Source organism: Garra rufa, chromosome 3 (assembly GCF_049309525.1).
Source record: "Garra rufa chromosome 3, GarRuf1.0, whole genome shotgun sequence".
NCBI lineage: Eukaryota > Metazoa > Chordata > Actinopteri > Cypriniformes > Cyprinidae > Garra > Garra rufa.
The window spans coordinates 53,312,921-53,336,834 of NC_133363.1; the positions used below are offsets into that span (position 1 = coordinate 53,312,921).

Genomic DNA, 23,914 nt, shown 5'->3' on the forward strand with positions numbered 1-23,914 from the left:
TTTATAAAGGTGATTCTTTTAAGTCACTGAGGTTCCTGACATTCCAACATGCTCTAAACGTTCCATTCCAAGAAGCCAACCTATGCAGGCATTGAGTTTTTTTCGTTTTCGTTTTTGTGTATATTGCAATTCCACGTGCCCAGCTTCACTTTAAACATAAAGGTCGACCCTCAGAATATTTTCCATTTGCATTGAACAACACTAAAATCTACCTTTAATTAAAATCCTGTTTATTAAAACCAAGTCTTATATATGTTGAGTAGGACAATTCGCAAGAGACATTTGTCGTTTTTTCTCAGCAAATTGAACAGCTCTGATCTGTTCAGTACTATTCGAATCAGTTTTGCGAACCGATTCATTCAGAAGATCCGACTCCAAGGAACGATTCGTTCACGAATTGGACGTTGCTGCTGTGAGTCTACGGGTGCGCTAGTGTGAGAAGGGCAGGCAGAGATTACAATGCGAAGACCGTGATTCCCCTGGTAAACTGGATGTGCACATGAAGATTTGCTTTTGCTTTTCATTGCGTTACAGTTAAATCTATACAGTTTTATTATTAAATCTTATTTCGCCGCTTTTGGTGACAGCGCATCAGGATGAGATGAGTTTACTGCACATCAAACTGTGTGACAGCTGTCATGAGTAAGTGAAACATACACAGAGCTGCGGGTATGAATACTATAGGAGTTTCATTTTTGGATCCCTTGGATGATTATGAGATTATTCAACGGATCGGGAGCGGCACTTATGGAGATGTCTTTAAGGTGAGAAATAACTTGGTGATTATTTGGAAATTGCACTAAGTGTTTAAGCATGAATGTAATGTCTATGATTTAATGCATGTTGTGCTGTCAGGATTTTGAGTAGAGAGAGAGAGAGAAAACATTTCCTTCTGGGAGACTAACAAAAATGTACTAAAAAGGATTGTATGACTTGTTTGTATTGCGTTACTGTACAAACATTTTATTACTTTGGACATGATATCCATGCATATCGTAGTACTATAATATGAATACCAGTAGGCTACATTGAATATATAATGAGTACCATGATATTATCATTCAACACCATGTTAAATGCCAAATCTGATACCATGTAAGGGGAGCCCTGCTGACGTTGACGACGTGATTTTTTTTTTTTTTTTTACTCAGTTGTTGTTAGTTTCCTTGTTTAGGCTAAATATTTCAAGAAACCAGATCCATGATGTTAGTTGACAGACTGGATTGTTTAGTTTTCTAGAATTCAAAGCATGTGTGCATTGACACACATTCCATCCAACACTGTGAACACAAAATGATGCACACAGACTGACATCCACATACTGGTTATTTTGTTTATTTATGTCTTTATTAGGCCATCTAGGTATGTTCTTTAACAAAATATGCAACTTTAGCAAATATGTCTTCAGTGTTTACATACAAAACAGAAACGCAAAATTAAAAAATGTATTGGATATGAAGTTTGAAGTGGAATAACATATGGTTGGCTTAGAAATTTGACTTGACTGAAGAGCAATCTTACTGGCACAACCACAACATTTCTGGAATGTTACAAATCTGGACTTTAAAACCATGTAGGCCTCCCTCAGGTGTGGTAGTGTTATTCTTTAAGATGTTTGTAGGGTGCAAATATGTTGTTGATTTTCATGTGTATTCGGTCTATTTTATATATGTTTTATATGGAGGTTGTGTCACTCTTGTGTAGCAATCCCTTACACAGTCCACTTTATCATAATTCAGTGGGTGAGCCAACAACCCTTACAATGCCCATCTTACAATGCACAAAGAATCCTTTCTAGTGTCCTCTAGCTCTCTCATCTTGAACTCAGAAAGTTCTCGAGATCTAAAAATATTTTATGGTGAGGATTCCCAGCTGCATCGAACAAAACAGTCTGTTTTGCATCTGATGGACTTGTCAGGCCCGGCTATGCCAACATAAAGAATAACAAGCTAGGAGATTTCTGGTCAAAGTGTGGACAGATGTCCAACCCGAGTCATTGTTCTTGGGTTGTGGCTGCGTTATTTCAGGTTGCACAGTTAGACCATTAAGAGAACGTTACACTGTCGCTTTAGTCATGACAGGAAGCCCTCTGGCATGCCAGGAAAAACAACAGGAAGGCAGCTCAGTGAAGTTCCAGGTTTTGTCCAGAAATGCTCGATTTGTTATGTTTATGAGTAGCCCAAAGCAAAAATGTAGGTCCACTTTCCTGAGAAACATTACTTCTGACCAAAATACTAGCCTTCACTAAAGTGAAAAAGTCCATCGTTGTCCATCCCTTCTGTTGTCCTTTCATCAAAATCCATCAACATACTTGTTTCGAACTGTTTTGGACTTTGGATTTTTCGCTTTTAAATGGTTCTTGATATGTGCATATCCCTCCTAATTCAGATGAAACTTATTTAATAGTCAAAAACTGCATGTTTTTGTAAGAAACAAATACATCATTAAAGCATTTTAACTTGAAATTGTTGTTTCAAAATACTAGTCCATAATCCATAATAATGCTTGAAAAAGTGAAAAAGTCCATCTCCTGTTGTCCTCTCACCAAAGTCCATCAGCATACTTGTTTTGAACTGTTTTGGACTGTTTTCACTTTTAAATGGTTCTTGATATGTGCATATGTCTCCTGATTCAGATGAGACTCATTTTTTAGCCAAAAACAACAGTTTAAAGTCCACTTTCCTAACAATCTTTTTTGTCTGATGGTTTATATTCATAAAAGGCCTGATCATGAGTATTAAATCAACCACTCTGTTTGTATAGCACACATTTAAATTGAGTTGTCTATTACCGAAATAGTTTACCCCATAAAATTATAGCTTGATTAAAATTTACTTGCCCTCAGGTCATTCAAGATGTAGATGAGTTTGTTTCTTCACTGGAACAGATTTGGAGACATTTAGCGTTACAGTGATGTGCTCATCAATAAATCCTCTGCAGTGAATGGGTGCCGTCAGAATGAGAGTTCAAATTGCTGATAAAACATCACAATAATCTACACAACTTTAGTCCATCAATTAATGTTTTGAGAAGTGAAAAACTGCATGATTGTAAGAAACAAATCCACCTTTAAAGCATTTAAATTTTAAACCATTGTTTCCTAATACTATTGCATAATATATAATAATGCTTGAAAAAGTGAAAGTCCATCTCCTGTCCTCTCATCAAAGTCCAGCATCGACATACTTGTCTTGGACTGTTTTCACTTTTAAATGCTTCTTGATATGTGCATTTTAAAATGTACCCTTAGACCAAGATCTCTGATTAAGTTTGTTTCTCCACTGGAACAGATTTGGAGAAATTTAGCATTACATCACTTGCTCATTAATGAATCCTCTGCAGTGAATGGGCGCCATCAGAATGAGAGTTCAAACTGCTGATAAAGCATCACAATATTTTACACAACTTCGGTCAGTCAATTAATGTCTTGTGAGGTGAAAAACTGCATGTTTGTAAGAAACAAATCCACCATTAAAGCATTTTAACTTTAAACCATTGTTTCAAAATACTAGTCCATAATCCATAATAATGCTTGAAAAAGTGAAAGTCCATCTCCTGTTGTCCTCTCATCAAAGTCTGTTGACATACTTGTTTTGGACTGTTTTCACTTTTAAATGGTTCTTGATATGTACATATGTCTCCTGATTCAGTTTTTAGCCAAAAACAACAGTTCAAAGTCCACTTTCCTGACAAACTTTTTTGTCTGATGCTTTATATTCATAAAAGGCCTGATCATGAGTATTAAATTAACCACTCTGTATGTATAGCACACATTTAATTTGTGTGATTTGTCTATTATAAAAAAATAACTAAAATAGTTTACCTCTCAAAATTAAAATGTAATTAAAATTGATGTAGATGAGTTTGTTTCTTCACTGGAACAGATTTGGAGAAATTTAGCATTGCATAACTTGCCCATCAATGAATCCTCTTTGGTGAATGGGTGCCGTCAGAATGAGGGTCCAAACAGCTGATTAAAACATCACAATAATATATACAACTCTAGTTCATCAATTAATGTCTTGTGAAGTGAAAAACAGCATGTTTGTATGAAACAAACCCATCATTAAAGCATTTTAACTATAAAACCATTGCTTCTGACCAAAATACTAGTCCATAATCTATAATAATGCTTGAATAAGTGAGAAAGTCTCTCTTCTGTTGTCCTTTTCTCAAAGTCCATCAACATACTTGTTTCAGACTGTTTTCACTTTTAACTAGTTTTTGATATGTGCATATGTCTCCTGATTCAGATGAGACGCATTAAATAGCCAAAAACAACAGTTTAAAGTCCACTTTCCTGACAAACTTTTTTGTCTGCTATTCATAATAGGCCTGATCATGAGTATTAACTTTACCACTCTGTATGTATAGCGCACATTTAATGAGTATGAGTTGGCTATACCAAAATGGTTTACCCCAAAAATTAAAATTTGCTTAAAATTTACCTGCCCTCAGGGCATCCAAGATGTAGATGAGTTTGTTTCTTCACTTGAAAAGATTTGGAGAAATTTAGCAATGCATCACTTGCTCACCAATGGCTCCTATACAGTAAATGGGTGCCGTCAGAATAATGTCTAGTGAATTGAAAAACAGCATGTTTGTATGAAACAAATCCACAATTGAAGCATTTTAACTTGCTTCTGACCAAAATACTAGTCCATAATCAATAATAATGCTTGAAAGTCCATCAGCATACTTGTTTCGAACTGTTTTGGACTGTTTTCACTTTTAAATTGGGTTTTGATATGTGCATATGTCTCCTGATTCAAATGAGATTCATTTATTAGCCAAAAATAACAGTTTAAAGTTAAAAATGGTCTTAACTAATCGCAACTATTATCTTAACAAGATGTTGTTGGATTACTTGTGCTATTGTGATGTTTTCATCAGCAGTTTGGACTCTCATTTCGACGGCACCCATTCATGCTAAATGCTAAATCTCTTCAAATCTGTTTACATTAAGAGACAGACTCATCCACATATTGGATGCCCTGAGGGTGTGTACATTATCAGAAAATGTTATTTTCTGGGTGAACTATCCCTTTAATTCCACAGCTAAATGAATTTGATGAATCCTTGGAAAGTGCATTGGTGGCTTTATAATAAATGGATAGAATCCTTCCTAGACAGAATGAGCGAATAACTAATGATGCAGCGTCATACGGTCTAGAAAGATGAAGTAAGAGCATCGACGCCTGGCAGTAGCTACAGGACAAGGTTACAGTCAAGGACGCAGCAGGCTGCCACTGACACTAGGATATTTGTCATTAAGATGCCTGCCAGGAGAGCTGGATCTGTTCCTGGCTTTTCTACAGCATCCCGAGCATTTCACCAAAGTAAACATGGCATTAAAGTCGCGTATACTCACCTCTATGTCACATTTGCTTATTAATACGTACATTGTGAAATGTTTATTTGAAAACCACAGCAAGTGTATGTTTAAATGCTGCAGGGATTTTAATATGCCTAAAAGACAGCAATGTTCTGATAATTCCATTTAAATAAATTGATTTGAATCATTAATAATAATAAATCACCACAAAATTCTTCTTCCAGGTATTATAGATAATTATTATAACTGTAAGGGAAATTATAGCCTTTTATTTAGCAAGGACGCATTAAATAAATTTAAATGTATTATGGTTTCCACAAAAACATGAAGCATAATAATTATTTGTAATATTGGTAATAATAATAAATATTTCCTGAACAACAAATCAGCGTATTACAATGGTTTCTAAAAGATCATTTGACTGAAGACTGGCTAAACATTGGCTTTGCCAATACATAAATCAATTCTGTTCTAAAATATAAATCAGTAGAAAACAGTTCACAATATGACAGTTTTTACTACAATTTTGATCAAATAAATGCAGCCTTGGTGAGCATAAGAGACAAAATAATTCAAAATATCTCACAAACCTCAAACATTTAAATGGTATAGACTTAATAATATATCATTTGTGCACAGTCACAGATGTTTCACAACAGTTCAAATGTTGCTTATCCTAATTATGAGTCTAATTTATCAATTGTATAATTAATAGTGTTGTAATAGACAAAGTACAACATGACTTTCCAGCTCATCATGTAATATAATGTATTTTCTTTCAGGCTAGAAACATTAGGAGCTCAGAAATGGCTGCTATCAAAATTGTTAAACTGGATCCAGGTGTGTGAGTAGTTGTAATGTTTTAGTAAAAATTTTGGCACATAAAGAGAACATACAATGAACATTTAGAGGCGAATGCTGTTTTTAACTAATCTCCCAAAATTATAGGGATTTTACTGGATTGATTCCTTGTATGAAGGATTTATATTATAATGAGCACTATATTTATACATAATTATAGTTCTCAGAAACCTCCCTGTCATGCACTACTACTTTAAAAATGATTGGACTGCATTGTGTCACATAATTTGAAGCTATTTTTACACGCCTCTCTGGAATAGTAGTTTCAGATTTGTCAATCACTGCATTCTAAAGTAAAATACTTTCAATATTTTGTTATTACAGACATTTTTTTTTCTTCACTATGTGTTTTTCTCATTCTTTCACTGCTTATTTAGGAGATGACATCACCTCCATCCAGCAGGAGATAACAATGATGAAGGAGTGTAAGCATAAGAACATTGTGGCCTATTATGGCACTTACCACAGGTACAGTAATGTTCATGCCTTGCCTGGTATTCCTCCAGTAGTTGTCAGGGCATAGAAAGGTGCATTCCACAACATGTTTTATACCCCTACCGGCAGGGTTACACAATCAGATATGAAGCACAAATCACCCAGACACGTTTAATAGGTTTTGTAAACCGCTGCCGACATGTGTCCGCACATGCTCTAGATGACTTGTGCATTCCCGAATATTTTTTCAAAGGCATGCATTCCTACTCGCAAGCTTTCAAAATGTTTACGAGATTCTTGTCATGTTTGCAAGTTATGGGTTTGTGCGTATGTATGGATTGAAAATGTTTTGTGTGCATTGACTCAAAAGACCATGCATTGACCTGTTTCACTTTTCAGGAATACCAAATTGTGGATCTGCATGGAATACTGTGGGGGAGGATCACTACAAGATATCTACCAAGGTATACAGTGAATAACATTAGTATTCTGTACAAGCATTTGAGATTATTGAAAATCATTGCGGAAAAGGTAGCCTATTATTACACATCTGAAAGGAATTTGCTGAAAACGTAGTTATCCTCAGGCCATCCAAGATGTAGAGGAGTTTGTTTCTTCATCAAAACAGTTTTGGAGAAATTTTAGCATTACACTTGCTCACCAATGGATCCTCTGCAGTGTGTGGGTGCCGTCAGAATCAGAGTCTAAACAGCTGATAAAAACATCACAATAATTCACAAGTAACACACACGATTTCAGTCCATCAATTAATGTCTTGTGAAGGAAAAGCTGCTTCATCTTTCATCATTAAGGCAAGACAGTGCAGGTGAATAGGGTAAAAAAAAATAACTAATAGTTATCACTATACTTACCCAGTTGATTGATTACTTTGATAATTGCAAACATTTGTGTATTACAAGTTTTCTAAAATGTTAGGTTTAAAAATGCAAATGTGGCATTATTTAATGAAATATGCGTTAATTTGCAGACATTTCTAGTACAAAAATCTAAACACTGGATGAAGTCAGTTTCCAAAATTCTTGTTTAATTTTTTTGTGACATATTAGAGACACGACATAATTCAGAAAAAAATCTTAGAACAGACAGGAAACACTATATTTTTTAACCATTTTTTGGGGAATAAAATGTATAAAACCAAGCTAATTATATATGAACAAATCACTCTGTAAAAACCTTCAAGATATAGACAGGAATAAAAATGTAAAGTTTGGTGTGTGTAAGTGCTACTGAACTGGAGATTTATGGCTCAGTGTAGAAGAAAAAACTCATTTTGAGAAAACGGCCTTTAAATATGCATTGTAATTGAAATCTATTGAGACAAATAGATAAAATGCTATAAAACAAACACTTAACAGTGTTTTTTGGATGTTTTCTTTCCACTAGTCTGAAAAAACACTTTATGAAAAACCAAAAAGCCCAAAATCTCAAACTTGACAGGTGCATGTTTCATCTTTAAACTGCCACTTCTGTCCAAGATATGAGTCCATAATTAAGTCCATAGTCCATCCGGATTTTCTCTTTCACAACAAAATCCACAGATGTGTTTAGAACTGTTTCACTTGTAAACAGTGCTTGATATGTGCATATTTCTCTCCTGATTCAGACAAGACATTTTTTTACTATATAAAGCAGTATTATGGATAGATTATGGCTTGTATTTTAGCCTTTAATCATTGGTTTAAGGTTAAAAACATCTTAATGATGGCTCTGTTAATTATAAACATGCAGCTTGTGGATTACTTACATCAGCTGTTTGGACTCGGCACCCATGTAGAGGATCCATTAGTGAGATTTAATGCCAAATCTGTTTCAATAAAGAAGCAAATTTATCTACATCTTGGATGGCCTGATGCAAATTTTCATTTTTGGGCGAACTATTCCTGTAAGCGTCTTAAAGTAATAGATCACTCATTAAAAGAATAGTCTTTACTCACCCTTACATTGTTCCAAACCTATTCAACTTTCTTGCTTTTTTTGAATTTGGAATGGAAAAACTACGTAAAAGGAGATGAATATTTTCCAGAAACCACTATAAATTTCAGTCTGTTCCTAACAACAATTCCATCTCACATTTTTGAGTTGAACTACTCCTTTGAGAGTTCAATGGCTGCATTTAACCACTGCCCCACTTAAGTGAGAGTTAACATTATATGCCCTTCACAGTAACTGGACCTTTAAAGGAAAAACAGATTGCTTACATCTGCAGAGAAACACTCCAGGTGAGGCTAATTAATTATTTAAAAAGATCTTTGAAGGCATAAATCGTTCTCAATGACACATCCCTTCATTTTGAGAGGACTTTTGTTCTTGTTCTACACAGGGTTTGAATCATCTCCATGAGACAGGCAAAATACACAGAGACATTAAGGTGAATGAAGCTTTTCTATGAAATATTGTACTCTACTGTTTAAGGTTTGTGGTCAGTAAGATTTTCGATGAAAACTGTATTTACTGATTAAATATACATAAAAAATTATTATATGTTAATATATATTTTAATATATTTTACAATGTATTTTATTCCTGTGATAGCAAATATGAATTTTTAGCATTACTCCAGTAATCAATGTCCTTCAGAAATTTTTCAGAAATCATTTGTGTTGATTTGCTGCAAACATTTCTTATGATTATCAATGCTGAAAACAGTTTTGCTGCTTTATATTTTAGTGGAAATTGTGATGCATTTTATTCAGGATTCTTTGATAAATACAATAGAGCAGCATTTACAGTATTTGAAATATAATATTTTGTCTTTACTGACACTTTTGATCAATTTAATGCATCCTTGCTAAATAAAAGTACTAATTTCTTCCCCTTGAAATCTTACTGACCTCAAACTTTTCAATAGCATTGCAGGGCAATGTGAGTATGCTGATTTTTATGTTCTAGTTGTTAATAAAATATAAACCTGTCTTCTGATATAGGGAGCTAACATTCTTCTCACTGATCGAGGAGATGTTAAATTGGGTAAGTGCTTTGATGTGTATAGAAAAATACATATAGTACACTTTTAGACGCAGACGTCTGCGGCTGCACATTTTGGATTATTGTATCTCTCTCTCTCTCTCTCTCTGTAGCTGATTTTGGGGTTGCGGCTGAGATCAGTGCCTCTGTTGCCAAGAGAAAGTCCTTTATAGGAACTCCCTACTGGTGAGCCGTCTGTGCAGAGATTTGCCCTTGAGTCCTGGAGAATCACACTGTCTGGATTGTTTTGTAAAGCAATTAGCACCCTGTCCTCTATGATTAGTACAAAGGAACTGTTCCCCCCAAAATGTATAATTTACTCACCTTCATGTCATTCCAAACCTGTATGACTTTCTTACTTTTATAAAGCACAATAGGAGCTGCATTTCCCAAATGCTTTTGAGGAAACACAACCCAGGGTGTGTAAACAATGACAGAATTTTTGGGTGAACTGTACCTTTAAATCGCTTTACTCCAAAAATGATTTCTGAAGAATCATGACAACGAATGCTGAAAATTCAGCTTTGCAATCACATACAGTGCCTTGCGAAATTATTCATACCCCTTCATTTTTGTCACATTTTGTTATGTTGCTGCCTTATGTTAAACTACTTTAAATTACTTTTTCCCCACATGAATCTACACTCCTTACTCCATAATGGCAAAGCAAAAAATTGGTTTTTAACATTTGTGCAAATTTATTAAAAATAAAAAACTGAAAAGATCTCGTTGCATAAGTATTCATACCCTTTTCTGGGACACTCGAAATTTAGCTCAGGATCTTTCATATTGCTTGTAGATGTTACTACACTTCGAGTTAAACTGTGGCAAATTCATTTGAATGAGTATGATTTAGAAAGGCACACACCTCTCAGAAAAGGTCTAACAGCTGAAAATGCATATCAGAGCAAAAACCAAGTCCTGAGGTCAAGATAACTCTCTGTAAAGCTCAGTGACAGACTTGCGTTAAGGCAATGATCTAGGGAAGAGTTCAGAAAAAAATCTGCTGCATTGAAGGTTCACAGAAGCATTATCCATAATGGAAGACGATTGGAACAACTAGGACTCTAGGAAATGTCTGCCAGACCCCATCCAAGCTGACAGAGCTTGAAAGGTGAAAAGATGAGGCAAAGGGTTAGTTAAGGGTATGAATACTTATGCAATGGACTTATTTCAGTGTTTTATTTTGAATAAATCTGTAAAATTTGCAAATCTGGTTTTTGCTTTGTCATTATTATGGTGTATGGAGTGTAAATTGATGTGGGGAAAAACTAATTTAAAGCAGTTTAACATAATGCTGCAACTAAACAAAATGTGACAAAAATGAATACTTTTGCAAGGCACTGTAAATAAATAACATTCTATATAATATAATGAAATTATATATAATGAAATAGAACATTTTTTTTTTTAAATTGTAGTAATATTTCACAATATTACTGTTTTCACTCTAGTTTTAATCAAACAAATGTAGTCTTAGTGAGCATAAAACTGTCCTTCAAAACATTAAATCTTACCAACCACTTTTGAATGCTAGTGTGTGAAAGACAATCGGACTGACAGCAGGCTGTGATGTATCTAATGGAAATGTGTGTGTGTGTGTGTGTGTGTGTTTTTTTTTTGTCAGGATGGCCCCTGAGGTGGCAGCAGTGGAAAAGAAGGGCGGATACAACCATCTGTGTGATATCTGGGCAGTGGGCATCACCGCCATTGAGCTGGCAGAGCTACAGCCACCGATGTTTGACCTTCATCCCATGCGGTCAGAATGACTCATGTGATTCATTTACAAGAACAGTATAACAAATACCCTGGGGTAACAAAGCAATTTTGAACTGGGGTTTTATTTTCTGTCGTAGAGCTCTGATGTTGATGTCTAAGAGCAGCTTTCAGCCTCCCAAACTAAAAGACAAGAGCAAATGGTGAGACAGAAAGAAATGACATTTCTCTTAGAAATGAGAACAATAAAGAAGGTACAAGTACAGGTTTTCCCGTGAGTACCTGACATGATTGGTGATAGTTTTGTGTCCTTGTCTTTGCAGGTCTGCAGGGTTTCATAGCTTTGCGAAGATGTGCTTGATCAAAAGTCCTCGCAAGAGGCCAACAGCAGAAACTCTGCTCCAGGTGACAGTTGAATCAAACTTAAAAATCACAGTTAATATCAGCATTGCTGTTGAATATCCCTGCTGAGAAAAACAGGGTTTTGACCATGTTCCCAGACTGGTAAGGCTAGTCTTAGCTGGTCAGGCTGAGAGATCACCAGCTAAAACCAGCCTGACCAACTGAAACCAGCTACTGCCAGCTTAAACCAGCTAAGACCAGCCAACCAGCAATGCCATAGAATAACCATTTTTGGTTCCAAAAAGAACCATTTAGTCACATAATCTGAAGAACCTTATTTGCCACAAAGAACCTTTTGTGAAATAGAAAGGTTCTTTAGATGTTAAAGGTTCTTTATGGAACCATTTAGACAAAAAGGCTTTTCTATGGCATCATGAAGCACCTTTATTTTTAAGAGTGTACCTATAGTAACTGTTAAAGCTTTTAAGGCAATGTGTTTTAATGTATTTATTTATTTTTACAAATAATAGTTAGAAAGGATGCATACAACGGATCTAAGTAAAAGCCGTCATAAAACCGAGATCGGTATTGGCTGAGTAAGAAAAATCTGTGATTGTTTTATCACTGAAAAAATCCCGAATGGAGCATCCTTACAAGGAAACATTAAACGTACTATATTGCGATTAATAAAGTTTGTTCTTTTAGAAGAGTTGATAATTTATGCCACTGTCTCTCTCCTCAGCACCCTTTTGTAACACAGCTACTAACCAGAAAATTAATGATTGAGCTACTGGATATGGCAAGTAACCCAGACCTCCATCATCCACCCAGTCCTGAAGAGAATGAAGAGGTGAGAGTAAGATAACACACTCTCATTATGTTGAAATGTATATAATTATGAGATGGCAACTCTGCTATGAGCTGTTCATGTCCTCTGGCTCAGAAATTTATTTTATGCAAAACTTATGCGTTGTATGGTAATTTTGACATGACTTGAACTCCGGAATGCAGAGTAGGGCCATATTTAATTTCTGACAGGAATGAAAATGAGGCTGTGAGGGACAGAAGTACAGTACGTTCAATGTATTGTACTGTTGTTTAACAACATACCAATTGTTCATCTCTACTTTAAATAGACAAAAACTCCATAAAACAGTTTGGAAAGAAATTCTTTAGAAATTCTTAAACAAGACAGAATTTCTTAAAAGCATATTTAAAGCGATAGTTCACCCAATAATAAAAATTCTGTCATTAATTAGTCACCCTCATGTCGTTTTAAACCTATAGGACCTTCGTTCTTCTTTGGAACACAAATTAAGATATTTTTAATGAGATCCAACAGCTTTCTGACCCTTCATAGACAGCAATGCAGTTGACACGTTCAAGGCCAAGAAAGGTAGTAAGGACATTGTTAAAATATTCCATGTGACATCAGTGGTTTAACCTTAAAGTTACAGAAGAAGAAAACAAAACTTTATTCAACAATTTCTTCTCTTTACTGTCAGACTTCAACACAAAACCACAACTGTACCAGAGACGAATTTGTTGAATAAAGTCTTTATTTTTGTTTTCTTTTCATACAAATGTATTCTTATAGCTTCATAACATTATGGTTGAACCACTGATGTCACATGGACTATTTTATCGATGTCCCTTCTTCCTTTTTGGGTGAACATGATCTTTGGTAGTTGCGTTGCTGCCTATTGAGGGTCAGAAAGCTTTTGGATTTCATCAAAATATCTTAAGTCTTATGGGTTTGGAATGACATTAGGGTGAGTAATTAATGAAAGATTTTTCATTATTGAGTGAACTATCCCTTCAAGCCTTTACATTACTTAAAACTACTTAAATTATTTTAACTTACTTTCATATCTACATCAAAAAATTATTTGTCCAAAAAAAGGATAAATAAAGAACATTATAAGGTGAAGAAACATGATTCAGGATTATTCAACTTTTCCCTAATTTATATAGTCATGCTTTTTCCAAATATGCATGTTAGAGTTCAGTTTGTCAAAGTGTACAGTTTTTTTTAGCGGCAGTATTTGTGTGTGTGTGTGTGTGTTTTAAAGGCAAATGATACAGCTCCAGATACAATCCCGTCTAAAGGGAAACATATGCCAGTGGAGAGAAGTTTATCAGAGGAACAATGTAAGTTCTGGTTAACATTGTCCTTATTAGCAATGGAATTTGTACATGAACATCTTATTTCTCTATCTATCTATCTATCTATCTATCTATCTATCTATCTATCTATCTATCTATCTATCTATCTATCTATCTATCTATCTATCTATCTATCTATCTATCTATCTATCTATCTATCTATCTATCTATCTATCTATCTATCTATCTATCTATCTATCTATCTATCTATTTATCTATCTATAGAAATGAGTGATGATCATTTTAGGCCATATCTTTTAAAAGTTGCTTGATTTATATAATGCTTTCGTCCTTAAATTTTCTCAAGTTCACTGTTACTCCTAGTCGTGTCTATTTTCATTGCAGCGTGTACATGATTATAAAGTTTAATGTATGGATGTGTAGCAGAGGAGCTGCTGCTTTAACAAGGCTGCTATTGAGCATAGCTTCAGTGATGTCAATAGGCACACAACTCATAGAGCTGGTACTGTTTAACACACGTCTATGGCATGTGCTTCTCCATCCCCCTCACACACTCACTCGCGTGAACTGGATCCAGTGGTCACATTCGAGGCCAAGCGGAGAGTGCGATGTGTGTGTGTTATCGTGTGGCAAGTCGATGCCCCTTCTACTGAGAATCCATTGTCATGCTTCTTGGCTGTAAGATTACAGCATTCAGAGACAGACAAATTAGCCAGACAGACAGACAATGAAGCTTCTTTAGAGCAGATAAGGAAGTGATGATCAAACTACTGTATGAAGTTTTTGGAGGTTGTACAGATATGCAACCAACCAAAACACCCTAGAAGTCACCTTTCAGCATGCTAAAATTATTTATTAAGCAGCAAGTCAGCATATTAGAATGATTTCTGAAGGATTATGTGACACTAAAAACTAAAGTAATGATGCTGAAAATTCAGCTTTGCCATCACAGGAATAAATTACATTTTAAAATATATTAAAATATAAAACACCAATTTTAAATTGTAATAATATTTCACAGTATTACTGTATTTGCTGTATTTTTGATCAAATTAATGCAGCTTTGGTGAGCATAAGAGATTATAAAAAATGTTAGAGACTGTACTGACCCCAAACCCAAATGGTAAACATATGTAAATGAAGAATATAAGTGCATAATATGTGTGTTTGTTGTTTGTTTCAGTTGACCAGGTCAAGTTTACCCCTCCCAGGAGGAAAGAGACTGAACCCTATCCTGACCTGGTCAGTTTTATTGCTCTCTCTTAGTGATGTTCTCTATAAGCCAGTGAGACAAACAAAACACAAACCTCATCCTATTACACAGCATAAACTATTCTGTCATAATACATGGTTATCACTCAACAGGCATCGTGTGATGATTGGAGCATATCTGGAGATGAACCAGAGTCACCGTAAGTGTTGATTGATTGAAGTGCACTTAAAATTGCGTTACCTGCTTAAACAGTTACTATAACCTTTCATTTGAACTGTATTCATTGCTGCAGGGGTCTTTTGGAAAGCGTGGAGCAGGAGTTACAGCATAGGTGGGATTCACTTATATTCTGGCGCCATCTTGTGGAGTGACGTCTATTGCAAAACATATATTAGCTAAAAAGTGAAATTATGCATTGATTATTTTTTATTAGTAGATCTCATTTAAGCAACTTTGCACAACTGTGAAAATGTATTAGAAATAAAAACTGAATTATTCCACTGCTAAAGTATTCATACCCTTTTGGGACACTTGAAATGTAGCTCAGGAACATTCTGGCAAATTAATTTGAATGAGTATGAATTGGAAAAGGCATACACCTCTCAATAAAAGGGCTAACAGCTGAAAATGCATACTGAGCAAAAACCAAGCCCTGAGGTCTAAAGAACTGCCTGTAGAGCTCAGAGACAGGATTGTGTCAATGCACAGATCTGGGAAAGAGTTCAGCAAAAAATCTGCTGCATTGAAGGTTCACCGAAGCATGTAGCCTCCATTATCCATAGTGGAAGAAGTTTGGAACAACTAGGACACTTCCTAGGGCTGTTTTTTAATGGCAGGGACTGAGGGACTCATCAGAGTAGAAAAGGTCAACCCTGCAATATATAGAAATAACCTTAATGAAAACCTAGTCCAGTGCATTCAATACCTTCAAAGGAAAGGAGGTGACGTGAGGCCAAGTATGGTGACCCATACTAGGAATTTGTGCTCTGCATTTAACCCATCCAAGTGCACACACACAGTAGTGAACACACACACACACACCGTGAACACACACCCGGAGCAGAGGGCAGCCATTGCTGCGGCACCCGGGGAGCAGTTGGGGGTTCGGTGCCTTGCTCACGACTCACCTCAGTCGTGGTATTGAGGGTGGAGAGAGTGCTGTACATTCACTCCCCCCACCTACAATCCCTGCCGGACCTGAGACTCGAACCCGCAACCTTTGGGTTATAAGTCCGACCATTCTAACCATTAGGCCACGACTGCCCCAGGCTGGGGCGCAACCCTCAGACTGGGCAGAGGGTTCACCTTCTAACAGGACCCTAAGCACACAGTCAGAGTGGCTTATTGACAACTCTGTGAATGTCCTTGGCCCAGCCACAGCATGGGCTTGAACGCAAACAAATATTTTTATAGAAATCTGAAAATGTGCATCTGTCCCTATCCAACCTGACAGAGCTTGAGAGGTAAAAAGGTGAGGAGATGAATGGCAGATAATTGCCAAATGCAGATGTGCAAAGCTTGTTGCATCATACCAAAAAGACTTGAAGCTGTAAAGGTGCTTCATCTAAGTACTGCGTTAAGGGTATGAATAATTATGCAATGCGCTTATTTCCGTTTTTTAATTTAAATAAATTAGCTAAGTTAAGTGTAAAAAAGTAATTTAAAGCTGTTTCAATGTGGAGAAATTTTTTTTAATTAATTACAAATGCAATTTGACAAAAATGTTGTTTTTTATCTTTTATTGATGTATGTATATATGTGTGTGACAAATATCTGAACTTTGACTTTGAACTTTCTTTCACTTTCAGAAGTTTGACAGTAAAAAGACTCTCATATTTTGAGGTATTTGATAACCTGTCCTAGTGATTAATTTATAATATATATATATATATATATATATATATATATATATATATATATATATATATATATATATAAATATAAATAAATAAATATAATGATGTAAGGCTGCAAACAGTTTCTGATGTTTCATAGTGGAGTAAGAGGAAAAGTGGACTATTCAGCCCACCGCCTGTCTCTGCGACGACATCACTTCCCCCCATGAGCTCTTTAGACTCTGATCTGGAAGACAAGGACCTAACGCTTCGCCCTAGTGCTACTCTATGCCCTGAAACTGTATTACGTCCAAAATCAGGTATTGCTATCTGCGCATATAAGACACATTGGAAATTTAGAAGCAAAGTTTTAAAACATTTCTCGTTTTATATTTTATCAGTGCTGTTGAGGTGCTCAGGCAGTCAGGATGTGCGACACTGGTGCAGTGACCCTGATGTTCATGACGATGACACACAGGACCGACAGAGGACTCTTACAAGGACTCTCAGCAGAGACACGGCTCTCTCTCCGGAGTGGAGCACCATGAGGAAGAAAACAGAGGACTCTGTGAGTTACACAATGTTGGATGTTACAAATAACACTTATGTGTGCTTGTATCCTATACCATAATGCATCTCAGCTACATTAATGTCATTTTATTAGTTACAATGTAAGACTTGAAGAAATGATTTCACATGCATTTCTTTTTTGATATCTAAATATATCAATATTAAATCAGTCATTAAAAAACTACATTAATTAACCATTATTTAATAGTTTTAAATTGATTGAAAGATTAATTGATTAAATAATTTGGTGTATTTTGGTGTATAGCACATATTGCTACTGTAATGCTAGATGTTTCAGCACCATGGACAGATCTCAAAAACTCATTACATGTGTTATTTAATATGTTAATATGTTAATATATACTTAATATGTTTTTGAGCCACTAAAAGTATTACTGACAGACTAAAAAGTGACTAAAAGATCATGTAGAAACTTGTATTTTTAACCTTTAATTTATAGAGAGCCGATTCTCATGGACTTCCTCCCACTCCCCAAGTCTATGTAAGTTTAACCACCTAATAGCACCTTTTAATTGTGTTAATTCTGGCTATTACTAAATTTGAGTGTGACAATATGCATAATAAAACATAATTAATGACTAGTTTGTAATGAATGAACTTTTAGGTCTAATATCTACAGTCAAACCAAAATTTATTTAGACACCTTCAACATTTCTCACATTATCACAGTTTAGAAAATGGTAATAAAATATGACAAGAACTCAGAGTTAAACTGTGTCAGAACAAATTCATCTTGATAATGTCAGATAACTTTGATAGAAAGGTATGTAATGGATGACAAATGTATGACAATATTTACACACCTATCAATACTTTGTTGACCAATTACCAAGCAATGCTTAATTTTGTTCAGTATGTGCTGTAAAAAGGGTTGCGTTAGCAATTAAAGAAAAAACACTTAAGCAAAACAGGTCAGGTCAAAGTGTTTGAATAATTTTTGGTCTCAAATTTTTATTAATTTTACTGATGTCACAGTTTACTTTATTTTGCTATCCTCACTTACATGAATGAACTATAGCATCCTGCACCCACTAGTAAAAAAATATTAAAAAATATATCTGGTGTCCAAATAATTTTTGGTTTGACTGTATGTATTAACCTTAGAATTTATCTTAAAATGTACATCTCATGTACTGTATTTGTGAAACGTTGCATAATTCATGTTACATAGATGGGGGCCTGTTTTACCAAAGTCTTTAATGGATGTCCCCTGAAAATTCACTGTGCAGAGACATGGGTTTTGCCCAAAACAAGAGGTACAGATTTTCTTATACAGAATTGTCATGAAAATAAAATGTAATTTAAATATAAATGGTAAAGGTTAAATCAGAATCAGAGTATTATTGAATTCTGTTTAATTGACCAATCATTTCCTTACAGATCAGTATTTAATTCTGGGTGCGGAGGAGGGTGTTTATATCCTTAACTTAAATGAACTGCACGAAGACACCTTAGAAAAGGTACTACACAACATTATGATTTAGTTTTTTGACTCAATAACTATTTCTGTCATAACACACAACATGAAAGAGAAATATCTTATTTTGTAATGTTTAATATGTTTTTACCTCTTGATCTCCGTTGCAGTTGCTTCCACAGAGATGTACTTGGCTTTACGTCATGAACAATGTCTTAATGTCCATCTCTGGTACGTATAATCTTAATAGTTTGAAGTATTAGATGTTGTGATACCAGTAAAAGCCAACCATTTTTAGAAATTAAAAACTGTGTTTAAATTGCTTTTATAAAAAGAAAGAAAGAACTGTATATGTACACCTCAGAGATCTATAAACTGCTATTCTATTCAATTCAATTCTATTCTATTCTATTCTATTCCATTCTATTCTATTCTATTCTATTCTATTCTATTCTTAGGTAAGTCGTCTCATCTCTATTCTCATAGACTGACAGCTCTGTTTGAGCAGCGAGGGCACTTACAGAGGAAACAGGGTCATTTGTCCCTTGGCACCAACCGATTCACAGATCGGATCATCCACAGGTCACAGAAACACAAGAAGTTTAATAAATCAGCTTATATGTTGTTCATTTGGAACTCAAAATAATCTTTCCACAGGAAGTTTGCTGTGTCAGTGAAGATCGCAGACACTAAGGGCAGTCGGAAGTGCAGTGTGGGTGAGAGCCATTTTCTGCATTGTAATGGATCAATGTTTATTAATTTTGTCTTGATGAATGCCTTTGCTGACCTTCTGTAATTGGCTGAGATGGAAAAAAAACAAAATGGAAACTCATGTTTGGCTGGTGACACTAAGGGCAGGTTATGAATCAAAGGCTTTTATTGTTTTCTTGATTTTTCTTCATCAGCTCGTAACCCATACACAGACAGCACATTCTTATGCGCTGCGGTTCCTTCAGGACTTGTACTACTGTTGTGGTATGAACCGCTGCAGAAGTTCATGCACCTCAAGGTAATAATCTTAACCCTATAAAGCCTACTGTATCATATTGTATATGCAAATATCCTCTAAATTATCAATATGATAATATTCTGTTGTCTCATTGATAGTTTATACTTTTCATCAAGTAAAAGGCATTTTAGTATCATTTCAAAATGGTCATCCTTCAGATCATGTACATTTGTCTTTTTGCTTTTAAATATTTTTTTAAAAATGTACAAAGTAAACGTAAGAATGTAACAATTACTTAGTATTTCGAGTTGTGCACTTACTGGACTGAAACTGAAACTTTTTTTATAAAAATCATGTTAAATGTGAATATCAAATAAGATACATGACTTGAGGAATTTGTAAATGTCTCAGTTATCATTGTATTGCATTTCATTATTTGTTTTGGCTCCACAATAAAAAACTTTTGTGCTTTGATAATAAAACTAAGCTTTTAAATATCATATTACTAAGACATGTTCATGAGCTCCTTGTTTGTCCTGAACAATTAACCTGCCCGTTGTTCTTCATAAAAATCCTTCAGGTCCCACAAATTCTTTGGTTTTTCAGCATTTTTGTGTATTTGAATCCTTTCCATCAATGACTTTATGATTTTGAGACTCATATGCAACTATTACAGAAGTGCATTAAGAGCCAGGGGTTTCAACTTTTGAACAGAATGAAGATGTATATATTTTTTATTTTATTTTGCCTAAATATATTTGTTTATTTAGTACTGCCCTTTAGAAACTACAGAAAATACTTACATGTTTCCTAGAAGACAAAATAAGTTAAATTTACCCTGATCTTAAAGTTCAAAAGTTTTCACCCCCAGCTCTTAATGCATTATGTTTCTTTCTGGAGGATCAGTGAGCTTTTGAACCTTCTGTAATAGTTGCATATGAATAGTTTAATATTTCAGTGGGAAAAGTTGGATCTCAAAAGCAAACATTGTCAGAAAGGGTCCAAATACATACAATCCTGAAAAACCAAAGAATTTGTTGGACCTGAAGTTTTTTTTTTGAAGAACACCAGGCAGTTTAACTGTTCAGGACAAACAAAGGACTCAAGAACAGCTAAACAAAAAACACAGCTGTAGATCATTCAAGTAACAACACAATATAAGTGTATGTAAATTTTTAAACATAGTCATTTATTATTTTCTTTTGTGGACTATGTGAAATATTTTATTCAGGTCAGTACTAAATAAAAAATAACATACATTTCGTATGATCCCTCTTATTTTAGTAAAATAATTAACGTTTTTGCAGATTCTGCAAGGTGTATGTAAATGTTTGACCTGAACTGTATATACTAGCAACTGCACCAAATTGCATATTTTTGCTCAGTTTGTTCTTTTTTTTTTCTTATCGAAGCACATTGCTGTACCCCTGCCGGATCCATTGCCTATCTTTGAGCTGCTGGTGTTAATGACAGATGAGCTTCCTCAGCTCTGTGTGGGCGTCCAGGAAAGCCTCCAACAGCAAAACGAACGACAGCTAAAGTTTGACATTATCCATCTGAATGGCATGCCAAATCCTCTGCCAGGTAGGTGACTGACTGGCTGCTGGTCTTGCATTAATTCAGGGCTGAAGAAATTCACAGCAAACTCAACAGATTTTCAAATGTAACAAATGTTTTGCTTATAATCTGTAAAGGGCTTACTGTGTTTTATTCACTTACAAGTGTGAGAATGTGTGTTCTTTGTGTCTTTCCTTAGACAGTGAGACAATAAGAGCTGTACAAGTGACACAGCTGGACAGAGACACAGTTTTAATTGCACTGGAAAGTATGTATGATTTATATGTATGATTAATGCATTAATCAACTTCTAAAGCTTCTATTGTAAATGAATCCTCTTGTCATCTTCTAGAAACGGTGAAGATTGTCAATATGCAGGGTGTCCCCAGCCAGGAGTTAGCATCCAAACTGGAGTTTGACTTCCCTATCGAGACTTTAGGTACAAATCTGATATGTTATGAAAATGTAACATTTACTCACAATGAAATTCTACAGTGATATATGGGTCAAAGACATTAAGATAAAGAAATTTACAAAAGTGATTTTATGTCCATAGAAAGCACATTAGATGTAAGTAAAGTGTCTACTTTTGAGGTATCAAATAAGTTTTTGGCGAATAAAATGTCAAAATTTGGTTGAAATAATGTAACATTGTTATTCAGTGTAACACAATATTTATGTAATAAGAATAAGGGAGGAAACACATTTTATTGTGTTTTAAATGAGTAATAAGTTCTTACTGACAAATTGGCAAAATCTATGTTAGTGGCAAATTTTAGAAATGTAGAAATACAACTAATTTGTTTTTTAATATGTTATATATTGATTTTTGTTGTAAATATGCCTGACAAGATTGTTCTACCGAATTACATTTTAGTGGGTGTCTTCTGTAAATTAGTATGATATTTATTTTTTGCCCAGAAAAACAAAAATGCAATTGAATTTTTTGGGGGGAAAAACAAAAAACAATTTAAAGCACTTATTGTTTTTACGCTTAAACCCTTTTTCGTTTGACCCATATACATTTTAATGCTCTGTTTTTCAACAGTTTGTTTAGAAGAAAGTGTTTTAGCTTTCTGGAAACATGGACTTAAAGGACTTAGTCTGCACAACTGTGAGGTAAAGAGTACTTTTTAATAGACCTCAGTCAGGGTAGCGCCATTTTTCATTTTGACAGGAATGAAAACAAGGCTGTGAAGGTTGTGAATGGATTGCACTGTTGTTTAACACCATAACACTTGTTTGGCTGAAAAATGTCTGTCTGAAAAAAAAAAACTTTCAAAACCCCATAAAACTATTTTGAAAGTTGTGAGTTGTGAAATGTACATAATCTAGAAGCTTTATACAGTCTGTGACTTTGTAAAAACTGTCACAGCCTTGTTTTTTTTAAATCTGTACTAAAGTCAATATGGCATCTAACATGATAGACCTGTCTATTTCTGTATCAGTACATATTGTCATCATTTGTTGATTTTTAATAGTTGATATAAAATGTCATACTCATGTGTCCTTGCAGATAACACAGGAAATCAAAGACGAAAGCCGAGTGTTTAAAGTTTTAGGCACGCACAGGTATTGACTCTCCTCCACTACCTCATTGCTTTTCCTTTTAACTTCAATAAAAATTGCATTTCATTCTTCTTAATGTTTTTTCTCTCCAATCTTGATTTACAGAGATATTGTTTTACAAAGCACCCCAACTGAAAACCCTTCAGCCACTAGCAATTTATACATTTTGACGGGTCACGAGAGCAGCTACTGAGGAAAGCCGGAGGACAGAACCTGTAAATAACGTGCATGACAAGAAGTTGGATGTTTGAGAGCCAGAATGCATGAAAACTGGTAAAACAGAGACTTTCAGAGCTGTGCATCTGCCCTATGTTTCTGTGCAAACACAGTCCTTCAGTCAATCCCACTGGTACACATTGTGAGGGTACAAAAGGAAAGACCAAAGCCTTGGTTCTTTTATTCGTCCCTCTAAAGGTGTTTTTCTCATTGTTGTCAATGAGCTCTCATATGAAAATACCTGGATAAAATAATTGTATTTAAGTTAAAAGATCATGTGATCATTTTGTGATGGAAGGATTGTGATAACTACTAATAAACTGATGCGTGAAACCAAATTGTACCAGATCAAATTGTCCTGATTTGATTTTTAGTAGAGTAAAGGCAAATAACAGATGAGTTTGTATAGGAAGATGAGTCTGCATAGGTTTACAGAACTCTGTGGAAATAAGATGAATTTTAGTTCATCTTTATTTTTGGTTAATTTTCTACCACTATTAAGTCAATCCTCAAGAGGGAGCTAGAGCTTAAAAAATTAAAACCAGTTCCATAGTCAAGATAAAATTGACTGTAACAACAGAAATGTCTGTGAACACATTTTTTAAAAATGTATTTCGTATATAGATTTTTAAAAATCAATTTACTCTTTGCAGTAAGCATTATTCATAACCCTGGCAAATTCTGACTTAAAGTTACTTCTACCCCTATTCAACCAGCAATTTTTTTTTGGGCCGGAAATGACACAGGCTTCTCCCAAAAGATAATA

At 34.8% G+C, this 23,914-nt stretch overlaps 1 protein-coding gene across 2 annotated transcripts; it reads left to right on the forward strand.

Annotated features, from left to right (window-relative positions):
* Positions 1–435: 435 nt before the first annotated feature.
* On the forward strand, positions 436–23,486 carry map4k2 (mitogen-activated protein kinase kinase kinase kinase 2). Of its 2 annotated transcripts, XM_073837329.1 has the most exons (32): positions 436–764; positions 6,118–6,175; positions 6,574–6,664; positions 7,031–7,095; positions 8,816–8,871; positions 8,973–9,020; positions 9,577–9,619; positions 9,730–9,802; positions 11,244–11,375; positions 11,473–11,535; positions 11,656–11,737; positions 12,417–12,524; positions 13,747–13,825; positions 14,985–15,043; positions 15,167–15,213; positions 15,307–15,345; positions 16,823–16,856; positions 17,010–17,169; positions 17,251–17,417; positions 17,880–17,921; positions 18,612–18,696; positions 18,821–18,900; positions 19,028–19,088; positions 19,316–19,439; positions 19,515–19,573; positions 19,763–19,866; positions 21,219–21,390; positions 21,563–21,631; positions 21,716–21,802; positions 22,412–22,482; positions 22,880–22,935; positions 23,038–23,486. In XM_073837329.1, exons 1-32 carry the CDS (start codon positions 672–674, stop codon positions 23,123–23,125), a joined length of 2,595 nt encoding a protein of 864 aa, XP_073693430.1. In that variant the 5' UTR covers positions 436–671; the 3' UTR covers positions 23,126–23,486. The 2 variants fall into 2 exon arrangements, with proteins under 2 accessions (XP_073693430.1, XP_073693431.1); XM_073837330.1 differs by lacking the exon at positions 17,880–17,921.
* Positions 23,487–23,914: the final 428 nt, after the last annotated feature.